General features: G+C 36.2%; 1 protein-coding gene across 3 annotated transcripts in view; it reads right to left on the bottom strand.

Moving 5' to 3' along the window:
- The window catches only part of CNOT6L (CCR4-NOT transcription complex subunit 6 like), a gene marked incomplete at its 3' end in the record, with an annotated part of 76,147 nt that overhangs the window by 41,686 nt on the left and 9,477 nt on the right, over positions 1 to 24,984 (bottom strand). For 2 of the 3 annotated variants that reach the window (XM_084234080.1, XM_084234081.1), the window contains exons 1-3: positions 7,881 to 8,293; positions 3,988 to 4,170; positions 2,746 to 2,831 (exon numbers count right to left, since the gene is read on the bottom strand). In XM_084234080.1, coding sequence (XP_084090206.1) covers positions 2,746 to 2,831; positions 3,988 to 4,170; positions 7,881 to 7,996 — 385 coding nt within the window. In that variant the 5' untranslated portion in view covers positions 7,997 to 8,293. Of the gene's footprint in view, positions 1 to 2,745; positions 2,832 to 3,987; positions 4,171 to 7,880; positions 8,294 to 24,984 lie in introns of those variants that run through there. The other variant, XM_084234082.1, reaches the window with a different exon arrangement.

Raw genomic sequence — 24,984 nt, 5'->3', positions numbered from 1 at the left:
TTTTCTTTTGCTCCTAAAAGACCCTTGTTCTTCCATACTGGATCTACTCAACAGAAAGTGGCACTGTCAGAACAACAGATTCTTAAAGAAAAGGCCTGTATAAGTTTGTCATAAAACAAACTGAAGTTTAAGAAACACACCGTATCTACAGACGATGAACAAATTTCAGGTACAGCTGGCGAAGCAGGGCTGGTGTCTAATCTAAAAGACTATCTTAAAAAAAAGTTTCTACAAATGTGAATCAATAGACAAAAGGATGTTAAAAGAAGTCCAGGCAAAAACAGTTGTTTGGAAGACAAATATTTTACTGGTAAAATAAGAATGTAGGACTAAGGAAATAACAGATATTCATGATTCATTCTGTTGATACTTAGCATAAATTTTCTGGAAACATTCTCTATAACATAACATGGAATGGAGTAATGAAACAACTGGTTTTTCAGGAATGATACTTGGTACAAAGGACAAAGTGGCTGAGGTCAATAGCAAATTATTCATTTGTCACTGATGTGTTCCATCAATAAAGGAGAAATATCTGTTCTGACATATATTAAAAGTGAGAAACTGGTTATTTTTTTTTTAATAGAGGCATGTTTTATTTATTTATTTATTTGTTTGTTTGTTTATACATGCACTGGGTACAGTCAGAAGTGCGGGAGGGTAAGAGAATTCACCAGAGCCAGAGCGGGGAGCAGAGCAGGCAGAAGGACCGAAGTACACTGCTGAGGGGAGCAGCGGGCGGCAGGAGAGGTCTGCGCGCCATGTGGGACCCTCCTCCGGTGGCCGGGGAGCAGCCGGGAATCGAACCAGTGCCGCAGAGGCCGCAGGCAGCTTCGCAACCCAGCGCTCAACCACTGCGCCACCGGGGAGGCCCGAAACTGGTTATTCTTAGAGACAAAAAATCCTTTCTTATAAAGAGCACAAAAGTGTGAATTTCGTATTTCATGAATCTAAGATTATAAAAAATGGTAAATATTCCATAATTTTTTTAAGGGAACAGTTCCCACTCCAACTCTAGCTGGACAGTTGTTTCAATTCTATTTAAGAATAAGATTTAGCTGATATAGCTGCTAGCAAAAGTAAGTAAGAAGGAAGAAGATATTTATCAGATCGTTTCACTTACATGTGGAATACAGAGAAGCCAAACAAAACGTCAAGAAAAAGTCCAAACTAGCAAGTTGACCATAGATCTGAGGCATATAAGCAAAGGATGTGGAGGGAAGAGATTCAAAGAAGGTAGGGAAGAACACAAGGGAATATAATGATGGTTCACATGGGTGATATGTTAGCGAGAGAACTATGGGGGCCTCCCTGGTGGCGCAAGGTGTTAAGCACTGCCCTATAACACAATCCGCAGCCTCTGCAGCATGAGTTGAGTCCCCTGGCCAGTCCGGGAGCAACCCACATGGCCAAGCAGACATTTGTCTCACCCACTGCTCCCCTCAGCAGTGCATTTCGGTCAGTATGCCTGTTCTGTTCCCCGCTCTGTCTCTGGTGAATCCTCTCAACCCCCCTGCATCTCTGGCCTGTACACCAGCTCTTGTGTGCATAAATAAATAAATCCTTAAAAAAAGAGAGAGAGAGAGAGAACTATGGGGACTACGATGATGTAAGAAAAATAATTTTTCTGATTTTTTCCTTAAATCTAGAAAAAATAAATTAAAAAAAAATAACAAGGTACAATATTCCAACAGCTAAATTTCAAATGCCCTAGGTTGATCCTCAAGAAAATATTTTGGATATAAGCATACCCCTGTCCATTGTATAAATGACTAAAAAAATTATCAATAAAATATCACAGAAATTAAAAACACAAGAACCAGATCGTTTATATAATTATCAAATTTAACAAGTATTTATTGCACAAAGAAGTTAAATAACATTTCAGTCACTTCAAACAGTAATATGAGCACTCTTCCTATTCTTATTCAAGCTTTATTCTTAAAACTCCATTATATGAGAAAAATAAATGCAAACACAACATGTTCATGGAGATAATCATTGAAAAAAGGAAAATAAAATATATCAGAGTATACACTGTATAAAACTTTGATTAATGTTCAATTCTTATGTTCATCGAATAAAATCTTTAACTGATAAAGTGTAACTGTATTAAGTCTTCTGATTTAAAATAAACTCTTCGTCCATGGTATGCCTTAAGAGAAAATTACACAAATTTCACTTTCTATATCAGTATTACTTATCAAAGGAGCATGGACTTTTGGATTGACATATTTTATTTAGAGTAATTACAGTTAATAGGTAAAGCTCACTTTTACTGCAATGTTTTCCTCTCTTTATAATCATATATGAATACTCTTTTATCTACTCTATCAAAATTTGACAAGTGACTTTCTGATTAAGGTTAAGTTTTACTCTATTAAGTCATTGTTTGTTTTTTTTTTTTTTTAAAAAGTGGGGCAGGCAAATGGGAAAAAATTACAGTGTTAATTTAAAAAGAACTATCTGAGTGTTATAAAATACTAATGGTAAAATATAAAAACTGAACAAAAATCTTTCATCATACAAAATTGTTAATATGGTAACAGCATGCTGAAATCCTACAGCTCAAACAAGACACCAAAGAACCACTTTTCTTTCAAGAGCAAGTACAGTCATATTCTCAAAATTATACTAAAATCTGCTATATTATAACCAAAATGGTCTTTAAAAGACTCAGAAAACCTTAATATTGAGTGCTAATGCTATCATTTTTTTTTTTTTTATTTTTTAAAAATCACTCACCTTTCAAACCTAGAGTTTGTAGCTGGAAGAGCCGACCAAGTTCATAAGGCAAAACCCGTAACAGATTGTTATTTAAAAGCAATTCCCTGTTAAAAAAAAATTTTTTTTAGTTTAATATTTCAAACTTTATTTTCCCTAGAAGCATTTTATTACATTCAAGGAACATTTCTACACTCTCATCCAAAAATTTTGAGCAGTTATTAAAGTACTATAAAACATATAATTTCTAAAATTAACACTGTTTCTAAGATTCACTCATTCTCTAGCACAGATTATTAAAGGTGTAGGAATTACATATTATCATCTATCAGATGTAAATCAGAGTAGCAAAGACAACAGGTATCCTTGAACATATCTTAATTCATAGAAAAAAAGTAATTTTTTTTTTACAAATTTCAGGATTTAATGATAATTAATAGCCAATCACCTGTATCAATTTTTATAATAATTACATCAGATATTATATAAAATCACAACTATCACAGAGCAAACTCAAAAATAAAGCACAGGATAACATAGGTAGGATAGCATAGTTAAGATTTGAGTTTATGATTGTAAAATTTGGGGCAGACTACAGAAAAAAATTAACAGTTCTCATTAAATGACTAAAAATTATCTTTAAAAAACAAACAGTAAGGGGATGGTGAGAAACAAGATTCTAAAAACAACACAAATCTTCAAACATATGACAATCAATTTTTAAAATTACTACTCAGCAAGTAAGGTAGAAAATAACCCTTGTTTATTATAAAAACATTTATAAAAGATTTTTTAAACTTTTTTTTAAATTTTTCTCTATGAAAAGTTCTTAGACCACTGAAAAACTACAAAGGAATCCATTTATTACTAGGTTTAAAGGTCTTCTTAAGGAGTTGTATGTAAGAATACCTTGCCTCAGAGATATGCTTGTAGAAGTTTTACTTGTAAGTAAATCATATTTTCCCAATTATTTCTGACTAGTCTCATCATACACATATGCCTGAAATGAGATTTAGTACTTAGCCCTATTCTTATACCTCACGTCTATCCAAAGAAATTAGTGATATAAGCATACTTTAGCCAAAATTTCCAAAATCAAAGAAAGGGGAAAATTGCTCAATAGATGCCAACACTATGCTTACACAGTTTGTATCATCTGATCTTCACACACTTAAGGAAACCCTACCGTAAGATGGGTAACAAATTTTCTTATTTGGCAAATTTAGAATGTATATAGGAGTCATATTTACCATATTTCCTCACCTGAGAGACACCATGTTTCCTAGTTCTGCTGGTAAACTTCTGAGTTTATTGGATGACAGATCCAGGTAAACCAGATTATGAAGCTTGGCAATATCAGGTGGAATGCGACTAAGGTAATTGTCATTTAGGTGCAGTGCTGTCAAGTGTGTCAATGACCAAAGTGATGTACTTAAGCTCCGCACTCTACCTAAAAGGCAAAATATTGAAGCATTAAACTTTAGGCCCAAGCTGAAGAACAAACTATTGTATTTATAAAAGGACTAAAAAGTGGTAGAAGAGCCTTCAAATATACACAGACATTTCTATATAAAAGTCATTGTCTTTGATATTTTAATTTTGTTTTTCATGCCATGTGATTGCATCCCAACACACCTGGCCCTTCTTAAATTTCTTGCCACTTTTGTTTCACAACCATTTCCTCTCCTGGACCTCCCATGTATTAAATGAGATGTGGCATAATGAAGAAATCCTTGGAATCAGAGTGATCATGTTGCCTCAAGAGAAAATGGGATTGAAATGAGCGTCTATGCTAGAAAAGTCCTGAACGATTTTTAAGTTATAGTCCTAACAAAAGTATTTTTTACATACTCCACAAAAACTACCAGTTTAACTGGACCACCACATGCAAAAAAAAATGAAACTGGTCCAGTGGTTAGTAGTCTACTAACTTTCACCGTGCACAAAAATCAACTCAAAATGGATGAAAGAACTGGACATAAGACCTGAAACCATAAAATGTATAGAAGAAAGTATAGGTAAAACACTACAAGACATACATCGCAATAACATCTTTAAAGACTCATCACCCAAAACAAAGAAAGTCAAGAAAAAGATAAGCATCTGGGATTATATCAAACTGAAAAGCTTCTGCACAGCAAAACAGAAATGAACCAAAAGAGAGAGACACCCCACACTGAGAAAAAAATCTTTGCACTGCAGTCAACTGATAAGGGACTGACCACAAAGATATACAAACAACTCACATAACTCAACAAAAACAAAATAAACAATCCAGTCAAGAAATGGGCAAAAGAACTTAAAAGACATTTCTCCAAAGAGGAAATGCAAATGGCCAACAGGCATATGGAAAAAATGTTCAACATCCCTTATAATCAGGGAAATGCAAATTAAAACCACATTGAGATACCACCTTACACCAGTAAGAATGGCACATATAAAAAAATAAAAAGCAACATCAAATGTTGACGAGGATGTGGTGAAAAAGGAACGCTCCTACATTGCTGGTGGGAATGCAGACTGGTCCAACCACTGTGGAGAGCTGTCTGGAGGTTCCTCAATCTACTAAAAATGGAGCTACCATACGACCCGGCAATTCCACTCCTAGGGATCTACCCAAAGAACACAGAAACAGTGATTCAAAAGAACACCTGTAACCCTATGTTTATTGCAGCACTATTTACAATAGACAAAACCTGGAAACAACCCAAATGCCCAAAAATAGATGACTGGATCAGGAAGATGTGGCATATAGACACAATGGAATATTCTTTAGCAATCAAAAGAGATAAACTCATGCCATTCGCAGCAATGTGGATGGAGCTAGAAGGAATTATGCTCAGGGAAACAAGCCAGAAGGAAAAAGAAAAATATCGCATGGTTTCATTTATAGCAGGAATATAGGGGAACCAAATAAGACATCAGTGTAAAAAAAAAAATAACAGTACAAAACACAACAAAGCAAAAACAGACAATTATAAATCAGAGATATCCTGAAGGGGAGGGATAGGGATCAGAGGGAGGGAGGGAGGAGCACAGGGGACTGAGGTGATGGTGCAAGGGTGCATTGGTGAAGGAAACTCTATGGGGACTACACCTGAGGGGGTGTGGAAAAGCAAACATTATTTAAAAATGGACAAGGCTGTTAAGAAAAAATAAAGTTCAAAGTTTTATATGCATATATATATACATATACATATCTATATATATATAAAAAAATAAAGAAAATTACCAGTTTAAGATTAATCTATATCTAGGGGCCTGAATAAGTCTACAAACTTTAAATAGACAAAAGTATTACTATGAATTAGAAAAAAAAATTGATAATCCACCAGGAAAATTGTTTCACTCCTGGAAGAGAGAAATCCATTTTTCTGATATTACAATTATAATCACTCTGGTTTAGATTTTGCATTAAGTACAATATACTCAAGGAAACTGTCACACATTAAACTGAATCAGTCAGTCAGTATCAGAGGATATAGTGGAGTATGTGCATTAGAAAACGTTAGAAGCTCTGGTTCAAGGTACTGAGTTTTAACATTTAATAACTATGTAAGTGTGGGTAAATCACCTAGTCTCAGATTCTATAAAATGATGTATTACCTTAATTAATGTATACAAAATATATTCTATAAAATTGTATTTTAACTGTATTATTACTTTACAAATGATAGATTTTGATTAAAAGAACAGTGCAAGGTAGAAAGGGCACAAAATCTCAAATGTTACTTTTCATGTAGTTATTAAGGAGTAAACTCAAATTCACATCTTCTGTCCAGGATTCTACCACAGGTTCCTTCAGGCAAAGTGTCAAAAAGGGTTTTGCATTTCCATAGGAAACAAAGCATGCAAATCAAAAGAGGTTCCAATAAAAGAGAAACTTATTTCCGTTTTACTCAGGGTTTAACTGAGTGATCCTCAATCAAGGGTGAGTTTGCTCTCCAAGGGACGCTGGCAATCTTAAGATATTTTAGGCTGTGAAAACTAGAGGGATGCTACTGGCATCTGATAGAGGGTAGAGGCTCGGAATGCTTCTTAACATCCTATAGTGCACATCACAGTCCCAACCACAAAGAATTATGCAGTTTTAAATGTCAATAGCATCAGGTTGTGAAACTGAGAGTTTTTCATATTCATCCTTTTGATTACCACTTACCCACCCACTTACCTTTTTGCTAAATGTGGAGATAATTTTTGCACTCATACTATGGGGTTAACGCTTCCAAATGAAAGTCTACTGAGAAAAAAATTTAATCCTATATATATAATCTGTACCGTTTCAATTCATGAAAGAAAAACTGAACTTACAAACTTTTAACTTTGTACTAATTTTAGACTTACAGAAAAGTTACCAAGATAACACAGAGTTCCTATATACCCATGTAGTTTCCCTTAATATCATCTTATATTACCATGGTAATTTGTCACAACTAGGAATCCAATATGGGTACCTTGCTTCTAACTAATTTACAGTCTTTATTTGGATTTCATCCGTGTTTATACCTTTTTGTTCCAAGATTCAATTTAGGATACCATTGTGCATTTTAGTCATCACATCTCCTCAGTTTCTTACTTAGTCTTTCCTTGCTTTTTATGGCCTTGACAATTCTGAGTATCACTAGTTAGATATTTTGTAGGATATCCTTCAATCTGAGTTTGTCTGATGCTTTCTCACTATTAGATTGGGGTTATGAGTTTCTAGAAATCATATTCTAAGAAATCATAAACATGTGAAATCACATGACAATATTTGTTAGAATAAAGAGCTCCTAGGTTTCCCACTCTGTCAACACTGGGATGACAGGAGGATGGCAAAATTTCAATTTGCAAAAAGCATTATTCCACAATAGCCAAAACAAAATCTACCATAACAAAGACCGAGGCTTTACTTAGAAATTGAACTCCCAATGTTTTCAACTCCAGATGCCAACTCTGGTTTAAGGTATTAATCTCAAAAAAAAAAAAAAAAAAAAAAAAAAAAAAAAAAGGATGAAAACAGATCTTGAATCACAGATAAAACAAATAAACCCTAGTACCATACCATCTTATATTTTCTTAATAATTTAATAAAAAATGCACAACAAATAAAATAGCAAAAGTTAAGTCTTGTTCATTTTGCTATATTATCCTGGATTAAATGCTTCAGATTCTACTCACCCGAGATTTCTAATTCTGCCCAGTGAGATTTTTTCCCATTGGCTACCTCCTCTGCTGACATGATGGTATAAATTCTGCGAGGATCTGGAGGATCATATTTTTCCTTTGGCATCCCTATTAGTCTGTTAAAAAAAAAAAATCATTATTACAACCATACAGCAAAACAAAAGAGAAAAATGGGATGGTAGTTTTATTTTGTTTTTTCCTCTCTCCTTGCAAAGAAATTATCTTATACTATCAATTCGCACTAGAAGGAAAATGCACCCTCAGTATGCTAGGTTCTTGCAGGAACTCAGTAATAGATGCCTAAAGGAAATGCAAACAAGCAATGGCACTGGACTTCACTGTAAACACTGTAGTTACTTGTAGAACATCTGTCCCACCCCCTTTCTCCTTCATTTAATTGCCTGTTTTCCAAGAAAGATTGACCCTGCACCAGTTTCTTGAATGGACTCTGATTAGTCTAAGAGAATCAGGGTAATCCTATTTAGATATCCCATATCTAAGACAATCCGCACAAGACATTTCCCTTGTCACAGAGATTAGTTCAGAAGTAATAATAAGGAAGCTTCAGAATCATTCTATATTCATGAGAGGAACAAGTTTCTTTCTATTACTGTTTATAAATGAGGTCTATAGCCCAGACTATTGTTAGCATGATATCCAAAAACTATAAGGGAAGCCAGCCACAGAAGTCGGTAGCTTAGAAAATATAGAAACAAAGCTAGAGTCCTCACCAAACCATACCTACAGTACTCCAAAACACTGGACTTTTAGGATACTAGTAAATTTCACTTTTTGTTTAAGCCAATTTCATGTGTGTTTTCTGTTACTTGCAATCAAAAGCATTAGGATTAGGATGATCATATACCTTGATTTACATGGACCAGTCTTGGTTTGTATCTATTGTTCTTAGGTAATCATTAATAGCATATGTGCTCACTCTCTAAAGTGTTGAATTTGGATGATGAGTTACATGGCCACACTAATTGAAACTTGTAAGTCCTCATGCAACTACGAAAATAATCCCGAATTCACTATCAGTGAATTTAAAAAGGAATTATACCTCAAGTGTATAATCTAGAGAGCAAATGACAAATGGCCCTAAAGAGTAGCCACTCAAAAAGGGTAACCAGTACAAGAATTACTGGTTACCCTAGGTAGAAAATCAAATTTAATTCAATCTATCAAAAACAGCAAATAACAGTCTTGATTGGTTTTCTAAAATACACAGAGACACCCCCCCAACCCCACAAAAAGAACTAGTGTATAAATCTGGGAGTGTTTCTAAGTAGAGTTCAGAATTTACATCTCCTCCATTCTGTTACATACATGAAGTTAAGAAAAATTTAGAGGTATTCGATAATGTATCAAGAAATCAAAGCTGCTGTTTTAAAGAGTACAATCAAAATTTCCCAACCATAATTTGCCCTCATATTTGTGAGGGGCAAATAAAAAGTCATTCCTTCCCCTTACTATATGAGGCAAAGAGAAAATTTTTCAGTTTGCTCATCTGTTAACGGTCATTTGCTTCCAATTTCCTGCTCTGATCTTGCCATACGATTTGGGTAATACCGAACCATATTTTATTTTCCATAAATATCCCATATCTTCACAATAGCACAAACAATATTTTCCACAGGAGAAAAACTTGATTTATAACACATTCAGCCTACATAAAATACTTCTGAAAATAGTATTTTTAGAAAACAAGATTTTCAGATTGTCTACTGTGCACCATAAGGCGTATGTGCCTCATGGGTACTTCTGTACATAAATATAAGACTTTCAAAAACACAAGATTAAACAGGACCAAATGAAAAAGCTCGAAAAAGACATATTACAGATCCATTAACTATGATGAGAATGGGTGAAAACAAAAACTACTAAATACGCAATAGTATATGCGTCATTAACTTACATAATTTTTATAAAACATACAGCATAATATTAGAGGTCGACTTCAATCATTACTGCCAGTGTCTAAGGGGACTATGATTTATTTCTGTGGAGAGGCATTGACCTTTTATATTCTACATACTAGACACTTACTATGTGGAATGATTCTATGCTTTATAAACCTAAAATCTACCACTTTCCTCCCAATTTTCCTCCTCTTACAGTCAACTAAGTCAATGCTTTTCTAAAAACAGTAATATCAAAAAATGGTAATTAAGCCATTTGCTCGATTTCCCCACATAATTTTAAAATCTAGATAGGAAATTAATAATTGCCATCTCTTGTAATCCCCTAACTCTAACCTCTGATTATAGGATTACATAGAATTACTTTTATCTTTTTTTCTTTAATTTTTCATGTTTGCATCTGTTTAAGTCCGTTAAAATTTACAAAATCTGTTTTGGCAGAACTGATCAGTATAATGTTTACCAATGCCTATATTATGTAAAAAAACATCAATTATATTAATACTGTCATATTAGGGGTCAGGATCCCTTGGATTTGGTAAGTAAGCCAATAAAAATATAAGCATTTAATTCTTCAAGATGAATCCAGATTTGGGTAATCTGATTAAAGCTAAAACATTTTTGTTTTGGTGATCGCTACTGTTCCAAATGTTTAGGAACTTGGTATCACTGAATTCTCCTGTTCAGCTTTACATTCTCTCTCAGTTCCTCAGCATCAACTTTCCACCTTGGAGACATACCACAAGCACTTATTTCAAAATAAATTAAAATACAAGATAATAACAAACATAATTTAAATCTCTAGATGTGGTATTGTGGTTTCTAACTGGTCAGTCCACTCTTAAATACTGAGTGATGGGCACTTTTCATCAAATAAATAGAAATGTTTTATTTTGGAAAGCCTAGGAGTCCCTATCTTCTTTTTCAAACTGACAAAGACAGGTTTTGAATTGGTTTTCCTAAGAGTTACATCAGTTCCCAGTGGATCATCCTATTATAGGAACCTAATTTATTCTGGGGATTCTGGTCACATAACAAGGAAACTATATGCCCCTTCTCAAACTCAACCTTTTTAAATTCCAAGCCTTCAATGTCATTTTAACACTAAAAAGTACTCCACATAGCTCCCCGATGTCTTCAATGACACATGTGAAATTTCAATGTGAGGCATATTCACAGATGACAATAACGCAAACATTTGAAAACAACCCAAAGTTTTCATGAGAGCTCCTGTTGTGTCACTACTCTAAACCAAAACCTGTATTTCATAATGGTAAAGTGGCACATCATTATGAGAAAAATAACCTTCAAACATTTGTACTCTCTTGTTTCTGATCAGTTTAATATTACCCAACAAACACATACTTGAGACCTACTATCATCATGTATTATATCAAGCACAAGGTCTTCAACAGTGAACAAGATGATCATCCTTGCCCCCATGTTGCTTACACCTTATATTACATGAAAAAGAAAGTTAGAGAATATTTTCCTTTCAAATATCAATAATTCTATAAAGAATTTGGTATTTCTTCCTGTAACTATATTTTCTTTACCTTTTTTTGTTAGTACTTTTTCCCCATCACTGGATAACCTGCACTGCTTCCATCATCACTATTTTGAAATAAGTACAAAGGGAAAAAAAAATCCTCATCATAAAGGATGAGGATAATATATAATAGTTAACATGTAGAATAGTCAGGAATAAGTAGAGTTTCCAGGACAACAATGGCATGTTTTAAATGGTCTACTATTGGAGAAGACGACTAAACATAACCAGTATATTTAACTTAAGGTAATAACAAGTGTTTTACTAACATAGATCATATTTCTCTATGATTCTTACTGGGAAATCAAATAATCAGATAACAGTGGTAACAGGATTCTTTTGGTCTATAGAAATACATGGTCTCAGTATGTCTTACTTGTTGTAGTCAGTTCATTCTTGGGGATCTACTTCATATCCCAAGTAAAACTAGTTATTTAGCCAAACAAAATATACAGACTTGTAAATCCTCACGATGAGAATGAGATGAACAGAATTGTCATACTTCTTTCTGAAAGTAATTCAAAGATACTTTCATGGTAATCCACAAAGACAAGTAAAGGAAACTTCTGATTCTGTAAAGGGGGGAGGTCATAATCTACTTGTCACAGTACTATCAGGAGAAAACAAAGTCAGAAAGAATTAAAATACAACTTTTTCTTCACATTCAGAAACTTTCTCCTATATTTTAAGATGTCAGAAAACAACAGCAGCTACAATAGGAGACCTAGAATTTTAAGTCTTCCAATCACTTCAAAATTCCAAAATAGTGCTACTATTAGACAAGCTTTATTTTATTCATTGGTAACTAATTTGGACAACCAAAGCTTATGATTCTTGTCTTATCATTACATAATAGGTCTTATTCAACCTAACAATCACAAGTCTTTAAGGCCTCTTGCATTTAGTGCCTCCACTTATGTAAAGATATTGAATACAATCTAATTATCTTACTTAAATAGGAGATAATTAGACTAGATTAAAATATTCAACATCCATTTTTCCAGGACTATTTCTTCCCTTACCCCTATCTTTTAAAGTTTTTGGTTTAACCTCTATTTCTATTTCCTCTGATCTATACTTTCTCATTTCTTTGAATAGGTGTGAAATTACTAACCACCCTTCATGATTAAAGTAATCTTTCACCTCTTCTTCAGTTCTTCAGAACTGAAGAAAGACAAAGTATACAGAAAGACAGAAAGACAAAGTATACAGAAGAGCCAAAATATTCTTGAAAGAGAAATATACCTGGATGTATATTACTACCTGTCATTAAGACTTATAATAAAGCTATGGTAATCCACACAATTTGGTGTTGATGAAAAGTCACAGATAGCTTAAAGGAAAAGAAGACTCTGCAAATAAGACCAAACACATATATATTTTCCAAATGGTGTTGGAATATCATATGTAAAAATAAACAATGATCCATATCTTGCACTATAACCAAAATTACAAGGATTAAAACTTTGTGTAAACCCAAAACCTACACAATTTGTTTAAGAAAACACAGGGGGAGATGGGCGGAGCAACATGGCAGCGAGGAGACGCTGCAAGTAAGATCTCCCATTAAAAAAAGTTAATAGGGAGGAAAAGCAGCAGGTCCCAGTGAGAACTGGGACACGGAAGATAAACCGGTGACTCCAGCAAACTGCCCGAAGAAGAAAGTGGCCATAAAAGAGGACCAGAAGGAAGGAAAGCGCAGAACCCTGGTCCCCTCCCCCGCCCAGAGTTGGCACTCTCCGTCCAGCAGAGAGGAGGAAAAAAAAAAACTAAAAGAACCAACAAGAACAAACTACGCAGCAAGCGGGACTCTGAGTGGAAAGGAACTATTTCAGCCACCACAACCCATGAACGGGAGCTGTGGGGAATCCTGCAGGATCCACCACGGAGGTGAGATCCAGGCGCCTTTAAAGAGAGACCCCTTCCCCCAGGAGGAGGCCAGCACCAGCGCTGCGCGCTGGAAAAGCAGACGTGGATCAGGATTGCACGGAAAAGCAGACGTGGATCGGGATTGCGCGGAAAAGCAGCGCGGACCGGAATCCGGATCACACGGAAAAGCAGTGCGGTTGAAAAGCAAGCGCAGGTCCCCACGCCTGCGACCTAGGCTTGCGGGGAGACGCGCAGAGACCCTCACTGAGTGAGCAGGAACCAGGCGCCCAGGCACGGGAGCGGGATTCAAAAGCGCCATTCCCGCGCCACTGAACTGGGCTACAGCCCTCGTCCTGGAACTGAGGGCTTTGGAACTGAGACCTGGGGCACGAAATTAGGGGCGTGGGTTCCCCACGACGGTGGGGCACAAGGCAGACACAGCACCCCAAAGCCGTAGAGGTTTACCCTACAATTCCCGCTCTGTTCCCTGTCCCTCGGGGTGGAAAATCAGCTCCCCAAGGGCTCTAGGAGAGATCTCTGGCGCCACCTAGCGACTTGAAGCCAGCAGAGGCCAGTGGCCAGCTGGGGAGTTAGCCCACACTGGGCCCCTTCCGACCAGTAGTCTGAGCCCACAGGGGGAGCGAGCACCCACAGCCGGGGCAGACCAGGCGCGCAGGGAGTGTGTCCCACATCACCATTTCAGAACAGGGACATTTCTTCAGTAAAGACTACATTTCTTCAGTAAAGAAGGCTCCCTCAGGAGCCAGAGGTGAGCGGGGGAAGTTCGTCCACACCAGACCCCCTCTGGACTACAGTTCAAGCCCAGAGGGGGAGCAGGAACCCACCGCCGGGGCAGACCAGGCGCACAGGGGAGTGTGTCCCCACATCGGCATTTTAGAACAGGGACCTTTCTCCAGTAAAGATTGCTTGAAACTGACATATGGCTCCCGGAGGAACCAGAGGGGAGCACAGAAGCTCACCCAAGATGCCGGCCAGTCCCAATAACACAGTGTCCCAACGCATACGGCAAATTAGAAAACAGACAGTAGGGAGTAGAAGAACAACACGCAACCTAGCAACTCCCCAGGGAAAAAGCACACCACAAAAAGAAAACCAGCCCCCAGATTGCAACGACAGTAACTTGGAAGAACTTCTGAGCCTTCCAGAAAGAGAATTTAAAATTGCCGTGATTAAAAAACTGACAGAAGTCATAAAGGAAAACAATGATAAGGGAAAAATAATCAACAATCAGAAGAATGCAATTGAGTCCCTAGAGAGGGAAAACAATGGTCAGAAGAATGAAATTGAGTCCCTAAAGAGGGAAGTAAAAGAAATGCAGGAGATCAAAGAATTAGAGATCAAAGAATTAATGAAAGAACTAAAGAATTCTGGGAAAAGCAATGAAGGCAGAATAGATGAAATGGAAGAACGAATAAGTACTCTTGAAGACACAGAAATAAAAAGAACCAAAACAGAAAAGGAAAGAGAAGTACGAAGGAAAAAGAATGAAGAAAGACTTCGGGAACTATCTGACTCCATGAGGAAAGGAAATATAAGAGTTATAGGAATACCAGAAGGAGAGGAGAGAGATGTAGGAACAGAGAAAATATTCAAAGAGATAATTGAAGAGAACGTCCCAAATGGGAAGAAGGAGCTGAAAATTGATATACAAGAAGCAAGAAGAACACCAAACTTCCACGACGAAAGGAAAAATACAGCAAGACACATAATAGTGAAGCTCCCAAGAATCCAGGACAAGGAAAAAATAATGAAGCTGGCAAGAGGGAAGAAACAGATAACATTCAAGGGAAAGCCAATCAGGCTGACATCAGACTTCTCCGAAGAAACACTACGGGCAAGGAGAGAGTGGAGGGACATAGTCAACAGACTCCAAGAAAACAGATGCCAACCAAGAATACTCTATCCCGCAAAGCTCTCCTTCCTCTTTGAAGAAAGAATATGGACCTTCCCAGACAAACAGAAACTCCGGAATTTCATTACAACTAAACCCCCACTCCAAAAAATACTACAAGGAGTCCTAAAGCCAGAACCTCAGAGGGACGAATAACAATGAAAGAAGGCCAAAAAAAAAAAAAAAGTTATTAAAAGAATAAATAAATAAAATCAAAGGAAAGATAATCACAATGGCAAATACAGATGCTAACATATCAATATTAACTCTAAATGTAAATGGATTAAACTCTTCAATAAAAAGACACAGAGTTGCAGCCTGGATTAAGAAACAAAACCCAACCTTTTGCTGTCTCCAGGAAAAACATTTAGCTACAAAAGATAAAAATAGGCTCAAAGTTAAAGGATGGAAAACAATCTTACAAGCAAATGGACCAAAAAAGAAAGCAGGAACAGCTATACTTATATCAGATAAAACAGATTTCAAACTCAAAAAGATAAAAAGAGACCCCAGTGGTCATTACATTATGATCAAGGGGACAATACTTCAAGAAGAAATAACACTCATTAACAAATACTCACCAAACGAAGGAGCACCAAAATATATCAGACAACTGTTGTCCTCTCTGAAAACAGACATCAGAGAAAACACATACGTAGTGGGAGACTTCAACACACCACTATCAACAATGGATAGATCAACAAGACAAAAAATAAGTAAAGAAACCAAAGCTCTAAATAAGGACCTAGAGCAATTGGGCTTAACAGACATCTATAGAACACTAAACCCAAAAAAACGGAGTACACATTTTTCTCAAGCGCACATGGATCATTCTCCAGGATCGATCACATACTGGGGCACAAGACAAACATCAACAGATACACCAAGATTGAAATCATATCAACCATCTTTTCTGACCATGAAGGCATCAAATTAGAAATAAACCATAAAAAGAAGGCAAGGAACTTTCCTACCTCATGGAGATTAAAAACCACACTACTGGAAGACCACTGGACTAATGAGGAGATCAAAGAAGAAATTAAAAAATTCTTTGAATTGAACGACAAGGAGGACACCAATATCCTAAATGTATGGGATACAGCAAAAGCAGTAATAAGAGGAAAATATATAGCAATAGAAGCTCACATCAAGAAACAAGAAAGAACTCAAAGAAAACAACCTAATCTCAAAGCTCAAAGATCTAGAAAAAGAACAACAAAAAAAACCCCAAAACCAGTAGAAGAAAAGAAATAATAAAAACCAAAGCAGAAATAAATGAAATTGAAACTAAAAAAACAATCCAAAAGTTCAATGAAACCAAGAGCTGGTTCTTTGAAAAAATCAATAAAATAGGGCCTCCCCGGTGGCGCAGAGGTTGAGCGCTGGGTTGGGAAGCTGCCCACGGCCTCTATGGCGCCGGTTCGATCCCTGGCTGCTTCCCGGCCACCGGAGGAGGGTCCCGCATGGCGCGCAGACCTCTCCTGCCGCCCGCTGCTCCCCTCAGCAGTGTACTTCGGTCCTTCTGCCTGTTCTGCTCCCCGCTCTAGCTCTGGTGAATTCTCTCACCCTCCCGCACTTCTGACTGTACCCAGTGCATGTATAAACAAAAAAACAAACAAACAAACAAACAAATAAAGAAAGAAAGAAAACATGCCACTATTAAAAAAAAAAAAAATCAATAAAATAGACAAACCCCTAGCCAGGCTCACAAAGGAAAAAAGGGAGAAAGCACAAATAAACAGGATCATCAATGAAACAGGAGAAATCACAATGGACACAACAGAAATCAAAAGAATAATCAGTAACTACTATGAACAGTTATATGGAAACAAGTTTAACAATCTAGAGGAGATGGACAAATTCCTACAACTCTACAATCACCCAAAGCTAGATAAAGAAGAAATAGAACACCTAAACAGACCAATTACAAGCAGCGAAATTGAAATGGTAATCAAAAACCTCCCCAAAAACAAAAGCCCGGGACCTGATGGATTTACAAATGAATTCTACCAAACATTCAGAGACAAATTAGTGCCTATCCTTCACAAACTCTTCCAAAAAATTGAGAAGGAAGGGACAATACCAAACACGTTCTATGAAGCCAACATTACACTAATACCAAAACCGAACAAGGACAACACAAAAAAAGAAAACTACAGGCCAATCTCCCTAATGAACACTGATGCAAAAATCCTCAATAAAATTTTAGCTATCAGAATCCAAACTATCTATAAGATAATTCACCACGACCAAGTAGGATTCATTCCAGGGACACAAGGATGGTTCAACATCCGAAAATCAATCAATGTTATCCAACACATCAACAAAAAGAAATATAAAAACCATATGATAATATCAATAGATGCTGAGAAAGCTTTCGACAAAGTGCAACACCCATTCATGATAAAAGCCCTTGAAATTCTTGGGATACAAGGAACATACCTCAACATCATAAAGGCCATCTATGACAAGCCAACAGCCAGTATCATTCTCAATGGTGAAAAGCTGAAAGCAATTCCTTTAAGATCTGGAACAAGACAAGGATGTCTACTCTCACCACTGCTTTTCAATATAATACTGGAAGTCCTAGCCAGAGCAATAAGACAAGAGAAAGACATCCAAGGAATCCAAATAGGAAAAGAAGAAGTCAAGCTATCACTATTTGCAGATGATATGATAATATACATAGAGAACCCCAAAAACTCCACAGAAAAACTAATTCAACTCATCAATCAGTTCAGTAAAGTGGCAGGATACAAAATCAACACGCAAAAGTCAGTAGCCTTCCTATACACAAACAATAAATCTGAAGAAGAAGAAATCAAAAAAACCATCCCTTTTTTTATTGAAACAAAAAAAATCAAATATTTGGGAATAAATCTAACAAAAGAGGTAAAGGACCTATACAAAGAAAACTATAAAACACTGTTAAAAGAAATAGAAGAAGACACAAAGAAATGGAAAGACATCCCCTGCTCATGGATTGGAAGAATAAACATTATTAAAATGGCCATCCTTCCAAAAGCAATATACAGATTCAATGCTATTCCAATAAAAATTTCAATGTCATTCTTCAAAGAAATAGAACAATTATTGATGAAATTCATATGGAATCACAAAAAACCCCGAACAGCCAAAGCTCTCCTGAAAAAAAAAGAAGGGAATGGAGGCATCACACTCCCAGACTTCAAACTATACTACAAAGCCATAATCATCAAAACTGCATGGTATTGGAACAAGAACAGACATACAGACCAATGGAATCGAATAGAAAATCCAGAAATAAACCCACAGATTTATGGTCAACTAATCTTTGACAAAGGAGCAAAGACTATGCATTGGAGCAAAGAAAGTTTGTTCAATAAATGGTGCTGGGAAAAATGGGTTGCTACATGCAAAAGAATGAAGCTTGACCACTACCTCACACCATACACAAAAATCAACTCAAAATGGATTAAAGAACTAGACATAAGACCTGAAACCATAAAATACATAGAAGGAAATATAGGCAAAACACTACGTGATTTGCACATCAAAGACATATTTACAGACACATCACCCAAAGCAGTGATAGTGAAGGCAAAGATAAACAGCTGGGACTACATCAAATTAAAGAGCTTCTGCACAGCAAAAGAGACAATAACAAAAACAAAGAGAAACCCCACAGACTGGGAGAACATTTTTGCACACAACACTAATGATAAAGGACTGATCACAAAAATCTGCAAAGAGCTGATGAGACTCAACAACAACAAAGAAAATTATCCAGTCAAAAAATGGGCAGAGGAGCTAAAAAGAAACTTCTCTGAAGAGGAAATACAAATGGCCAACAGGCATATGAAAAAATGTTCAACATCACTTGTAATCAGGGAAATGCAAATCAAAACTACCATGAGATACCATCTTACACCAGTGAGAATGGCACATATTAAAAAAACTAGCAACAACAAATGTTGGCGAGGGTGTGGAGAAAAAGGAACTCTTCTGCACTGTTGGTGGGAGTGCAAACTGGTCCAACCACTGTGGAGAGCTGTGTGGAGATTTCTGGACCTACTAAACATAGAGCTTCCATATGATCCAGCAATTCCACTCCTAGGTATTAACCCAAAGGACACAGAAACATCCATTCCAAAGAACACCTGCACCCCAATGTTTATAGCAGCACTGTTTACAATAGCTAAGCTTTGGAAACAACCCAAATGCCCAAAAATAGATGACTGGATCAAGAAGATGTGGTACATATATACCATGGAATATTACTCAGCATTCAAAAAAGATAAACACATGCAATTTGCAGCAACATGGATGGCGCTGGAAGGGATCATGCTCAGCGAAATAAGCCAAAAAGAAAAAGAAAAATACCGGATGGTCTCACTCATAGCAGGAATCTAGAAAACTTAAATAAGAGACTAGGAAAATGAATATAAGAAAGTGAAAATCAAAATCAACAAAAAACTATGAACCAGAGACACTTTTTAGGGGGTGGGGGTTGGGAGGGGAAGGATTGGGGTCAGAATGGGGCGTTTGCAATTGTATGGGGGAATATAAAAATAAAATTTATTATTAAAAAAAAAAAACACTCAAAAAAAAAAAAAGAAAAAGAAAACACAGGGAAAAATTCTTTGTGCCTTGGATTAGTCAACTATTTCTTAGGTAAAACACGAAAAGCCTGACCCACAAAGAAAAATGTAGATAAATGGTATTTCATGAAAATGTGAAATTTATGCTCCCAAAGATTAATGAAAAAACATGCTTCTCGGGATTGAAAATATTCACAAACACTTAACTGGAAAAGCACCCCAAATTATACAAAGAACTCTCAAAACAAAATCATAAGAAAAAAATTGACTAGAGATTTCCATAGACACTTAACCAAAGAAAATGAACAGATAGGAAATAAGCACATGAAAAGAAGCGCAACAGCAATCATTAGGAAACTGCAACTTAAAATCATAATAAGGAGCCTCCCAGGTGACGCAAGGGGTTGAGACACAACCTATGAAGCTATCGGCAGCCACTGCAGCACTAGTTCCATTCCCAGCCAGCAAGCTAGCCACATGGTGCAGCAGACCTCTCCTGACTCACCCACTGCTCCTCTTAGCAGTATATTTCAGTCAGTCTGCCTGTTCTGCTCCCCACTCTGTCTCTGGTGAATCCTCTCACCCCCACACCTCTGGCCTGTACCCCAGTTCTTGTATGCATAAATAAATAAATCTTTAAAAAAAATACACAGTAAGATATCATTACACATCTATTAGAATGATTTCAAATTTAGCAAAACCTAGGGCTGACCAAGATTCCTCATACCCATGTGCACATACACATTCCTCATACCCATGTGCGCACACACACACGCACATTTATATTTATACATATATATATATATATCCACACTCATATTTTGCTATGGGAAAGCACAATGATACCCACCACTTTAGAAAATAATATGGTAGTTTCTCATAAAATTAGATATACAATCCAGCAAATCCATTCCTAGGTATTTACCCAAGCAAAATAAAAAGTTATGATGACATAAAAATCTGCACATAAATATTTGTAGTAACTTTATTCATGATCACACAAACTAGAAACAACCCAAGTATCTTAAGCTAAAATAACCAGTGAAACAACCATACAAATACTACTTAGCAATAAAAAGGACTGAAGTACTGATATATACAAGAATGTCAAATGCATTATGCTGACTTAAAGATACTATATTCACTCAAAGGTTACATTTGATGTAACTCAACATAAAGTTATATATATAAAACAAGCCCACAGTAAATATCTTATTCAACAATAAAAACCTGAAAGCTTTTCCTCTAAGGTCAGGAACACAAGAACATCCACTATTGCCAGGTATAATCAACATAGTACTGGAAGTCCTAACCAGAGCAATTAGGCAAGAAATAAAAGGAATCCAAATCAAAAAGGAAGATGTAAAACTGTCCCTAAAGATGATGTGATATTATACATAGAAAACCCTAAAGACTCTGGAAAAAAAAGAATTAATGAATTCAATAAAGTAACAGGACACAAAATCAGTACACAAAAATCAACTGCATTTCTACACACAAAAAACAAGTACTCAGAATGTTTTTAAATTGAGGTAACATTGTTTTACAACATTGTATATATTTTAGAATTATAGGATCATCCCATAAAAGTATGTTACCACACCCACAGCCAAGGCACTCACAGTCCTCCAAACATATTCCATTGTGCTCCCTCCCTACTTTTCTTTTCCCCCACCAATACCCCTCTGGTAGCCTCAATTCTACAGTCCATTTTCCAGAGTTTGTTATTGGTTTGTTTTTATCTGACTGTTTTATTGCTCTTTATCCCACATGTAAGTTACACTATCTGGTCACTTCTCCTTTAGACATTTTGCTTAGCATAAGCACCTCCAGTTCCATCCATGCTGCCTCAAATGGCACAAGTTTGTCTTTATTTTTAGAGCTGAGTAGGGTTTTACTGTGTGTGTATATACACAGTATATACTAATCTAGTCATCCTAATCTATTCATCTCTCTTTGGGCACTTAAGAAAATAAACTCATCTGCAATTATTTCAACAAGAATATTTAGGAATAAAATTAACCCAACTGAAAGATGTATCCAATGAAAACTGTGAAAGAAAGTGAAGGCATAAATAGATTCCCCGTATCCATGGAGTTAAAGTGTTAATACTATATGACAGTGTTAATACTATACAAAGCAATCTTCAGATTCAATGCAATCCTTACTGAAATTCCAATGGCATTTTTCACAGAAAAGAACAATCCTGAAAACCACAAAAGACCCTAAATGGCAAAATAAATCTTAGAAGAACAAAAGTGTATGCATCACAATTCCTAATTTCAAATTATTTTACAAAGCACTAGTAATCAAAACAGGTACATACATCAATGGAACAAAATAGAGAGTCCAGAAATAAATGCATGTGTATGATTAATTTATGACAAAGGAACCAAGAATGTACAATGGGAAAAGGACAGTCTCTTCAGTAAGCTGTGTTGGGAAAACTGAACACCTACATGTGAAATCACAAAAATGGAACACTATCTTACATTATCCATAAAAATCAACTGTACTAAAGATTTGAATGAAGACCCGAAATCACAGAACTCCTAGGAAAAAAACATAGGAGATAAGCTCCTTGACAGTGATCTTGGCAATGATTTCCTGGATTTAACACCAAAAGAAAAAAAGAACATTTGAGGCTATGTCAAATGTAAAAGGTTCTGTTCAGTAAAAGTAATTATCAACAAAATAAATAGGAGAAAATACTTGCAAATCACATATTTGATAAGGAGTTAATAACTAAAGTATATAAAGAACTCATACAACTCAACAGACACAACATCAATTAAAGAATAGTCATATATCCAAGTGGGCCCACATTCTTAAAGAAATTACAGTACTTTAAAAGCCCTATACTTATATTAAATATAAATGAATATTTATTAAATATAAATATAAATAAACTAAACAAAATTTTCCTAAGAAGGTATACAGAAGGCCAACAGGTACATGAAAAGGGGTTCAACATCACTAACTACAAGGGAAATGCAAATGAAAATCACAATGACATACCTCAAACTTGTTAAAATGACTATTTTAAAAAAGATAAGAGATAGTTAGAGTGAGAATGTGGAGAAAAGGGAGTCCTTGTGCACTGTTGGTAGGAATATAAATTGGTGCGGTCACTACAGAAAGCAGTATGAAGGTTCCTCAAAAAATTGAAAATACAACTACCATAAAATCTAGCATTCTCACTTCCCCTCTTCCATTATATGGGAAGAGATACCTGTATCCCTATGTTCCTTGGAGCATTATTACAGTAGCCAATAAACAGAAACAAAACATGAAAATGATGGATTAAAAAAGAAAACATGGTTGAGATATATATACACACTCTGGAATATTATTCAGCCATAAAATAGAAGGAAATCCTGTCATTCTCATGGATAGACCTTGAGGGTGTTAAGTGAAACAAGTCACACAAAAACAAAAACCCTATGATCTCACTTATAAGTGAAATCTGAGACAAGGGAAAAAAAAAAAAAAAAAACGAACCAGGGCCTCCCTGGTGGCGCAGCGGTTGCGAAGCTGCCCACAGCCTCTGTAACGCCAGTTCGATCCCCAGCTGCAACCCGGCCACCAGAGGAGGGTCCCACATGGTGCGCAGACCTCTCCTGCCACCCGCTGCTCCCCTCAGCAGTGTACTTCAGTTCTACTGCCTGTTCTGCTCCCCACTCTGGCTCTGGTGAATTCTCTCACCCTCCCGCGCTTCTGACTGTACCCAGTGCTTGTATAAATAAATAAATAAATCTTTAAAAAAAAAAAAAGGCTCTTGCCACAATAAGATAAAACTTGTAATTTTGTGTGATACGTTTAACTAGACTAATTGTGGTTATCATTGCACAATATCTATATCAAACCAATATGTTATATACCTAAAACTAATATAATGCTATAGATCAGTTATATCTCAACTTTTAAGTACTATGTGAATCCAGTGATATGACATTCCAGAATAATCAAAACTACCTAAGGAGGAAAATTATAAGTGGTTTCTAGAAACTGGGGGTGAAGGGTAGACTACAAAGAAAGCATGGGAAATTTTGGTGAACTGAACATACTGGTTAATCTATACTTACTAATAATTATCATCAGAAGTACAATCAATAAATTAAATACAATACATACAATAAATAATTTAAAACTTCTTGTTTCCTGGTGAAGCAGAATATCTTGGGGGAAAACTGCTTTACCATCCAAAAATCCACTCAAGATTGTACAAAGGAAAATCAACAATGGATACAATTCCTCTAACTTTATCTTAACTTCAATGCATTTCTAAATGTTATTCTAAAAACAGTATCAACTGACTTTAGCAAGTAAAATCACAAAAGTTAAATCCATAGCATTTTACTGAGTCTTGGTAACTGAATGGCAGAGTCAAAATAAGTTATTTTTGTTACTGATAAAGCTAACAGGACATATGGGACTCAGGTCATATGAAAACCAAACAAGTTTCTCTCTCTCTCTCTCACACACTCTCACACACACACACACACACACACAGAAACTACAAGCAGTTCAGGATTGCTGAATGTACTGCTATAGGCATAGAGTGATGGTTTTATATAGGTGGGCAGAATAAAGATCATATAAAGTTCAAAAATCTGTTCATGCTTTCCTGACTTTTTCCTATAGAGCACCTTCCTTATATGAAGACTTGCCAGTGATAAGAGAGTCCACTAGTTAATACGATACTTTCAAATCTGGTTGCCTCCTTCCTTTATCCCCTATTACTTTATTTTGTTCAACATTTCTTCTAGGGCCTCCCTGGTGGCACAAGGGGTTAAGCACCGCACTATGAAGCAATCCACAGCCACCTCAGCACTAGTTCAATCCCCCACCGGCCTGGGAGAAACCCACATGGTGAGGCAGACCTCTCCTGACTCGCCTGCTGCTCCCCTCAGCAGTGTATTTCAGTCAATCTGCCTGTTCTGTTCCCCACTCTGTCTCTGGTAGATCCTCTCACCCCCAACATCTCTGGCCTGTACCCCAGCTCTTACATGGTAATCTTTTTTTTAAAAAAAAAAGTATCTGAACAGCAAAAAAAATATTAAAGAAAAAAATTTCTTCTAGTCATACATCCAAGTTGGCTTACATTCTTAAAGAAGTTACAATACCTTAAAATCTCTGTACTTATAGCAAATATAAAACTATTCTTAACCCATCACAAAAGTGGACTATAGCACATGACTATCATTACATTTAATGTAAGTTTCCCAGCATGCACAATTATAACCTCTAGTGTAGTGAACAGGT

The sequence above is a fragment of the Talpa europaea genome (assembly GCF_964194135.1).
Source record: "Talpa europaea genome assembly, chromosome: 5".
In the NCBI taxonomy this organism is placed as follows: Eukaryota; Metazoa; Chordata; class Mammalia; order Eulipotyphla; family Talpidae; genus Talpa; species Talpa europaea.
The sequence above is the reverse complement of the archived record's forward strand: the minus strand, read 5'-3'. Positions and strand labels throughout refer to the sequence as shown.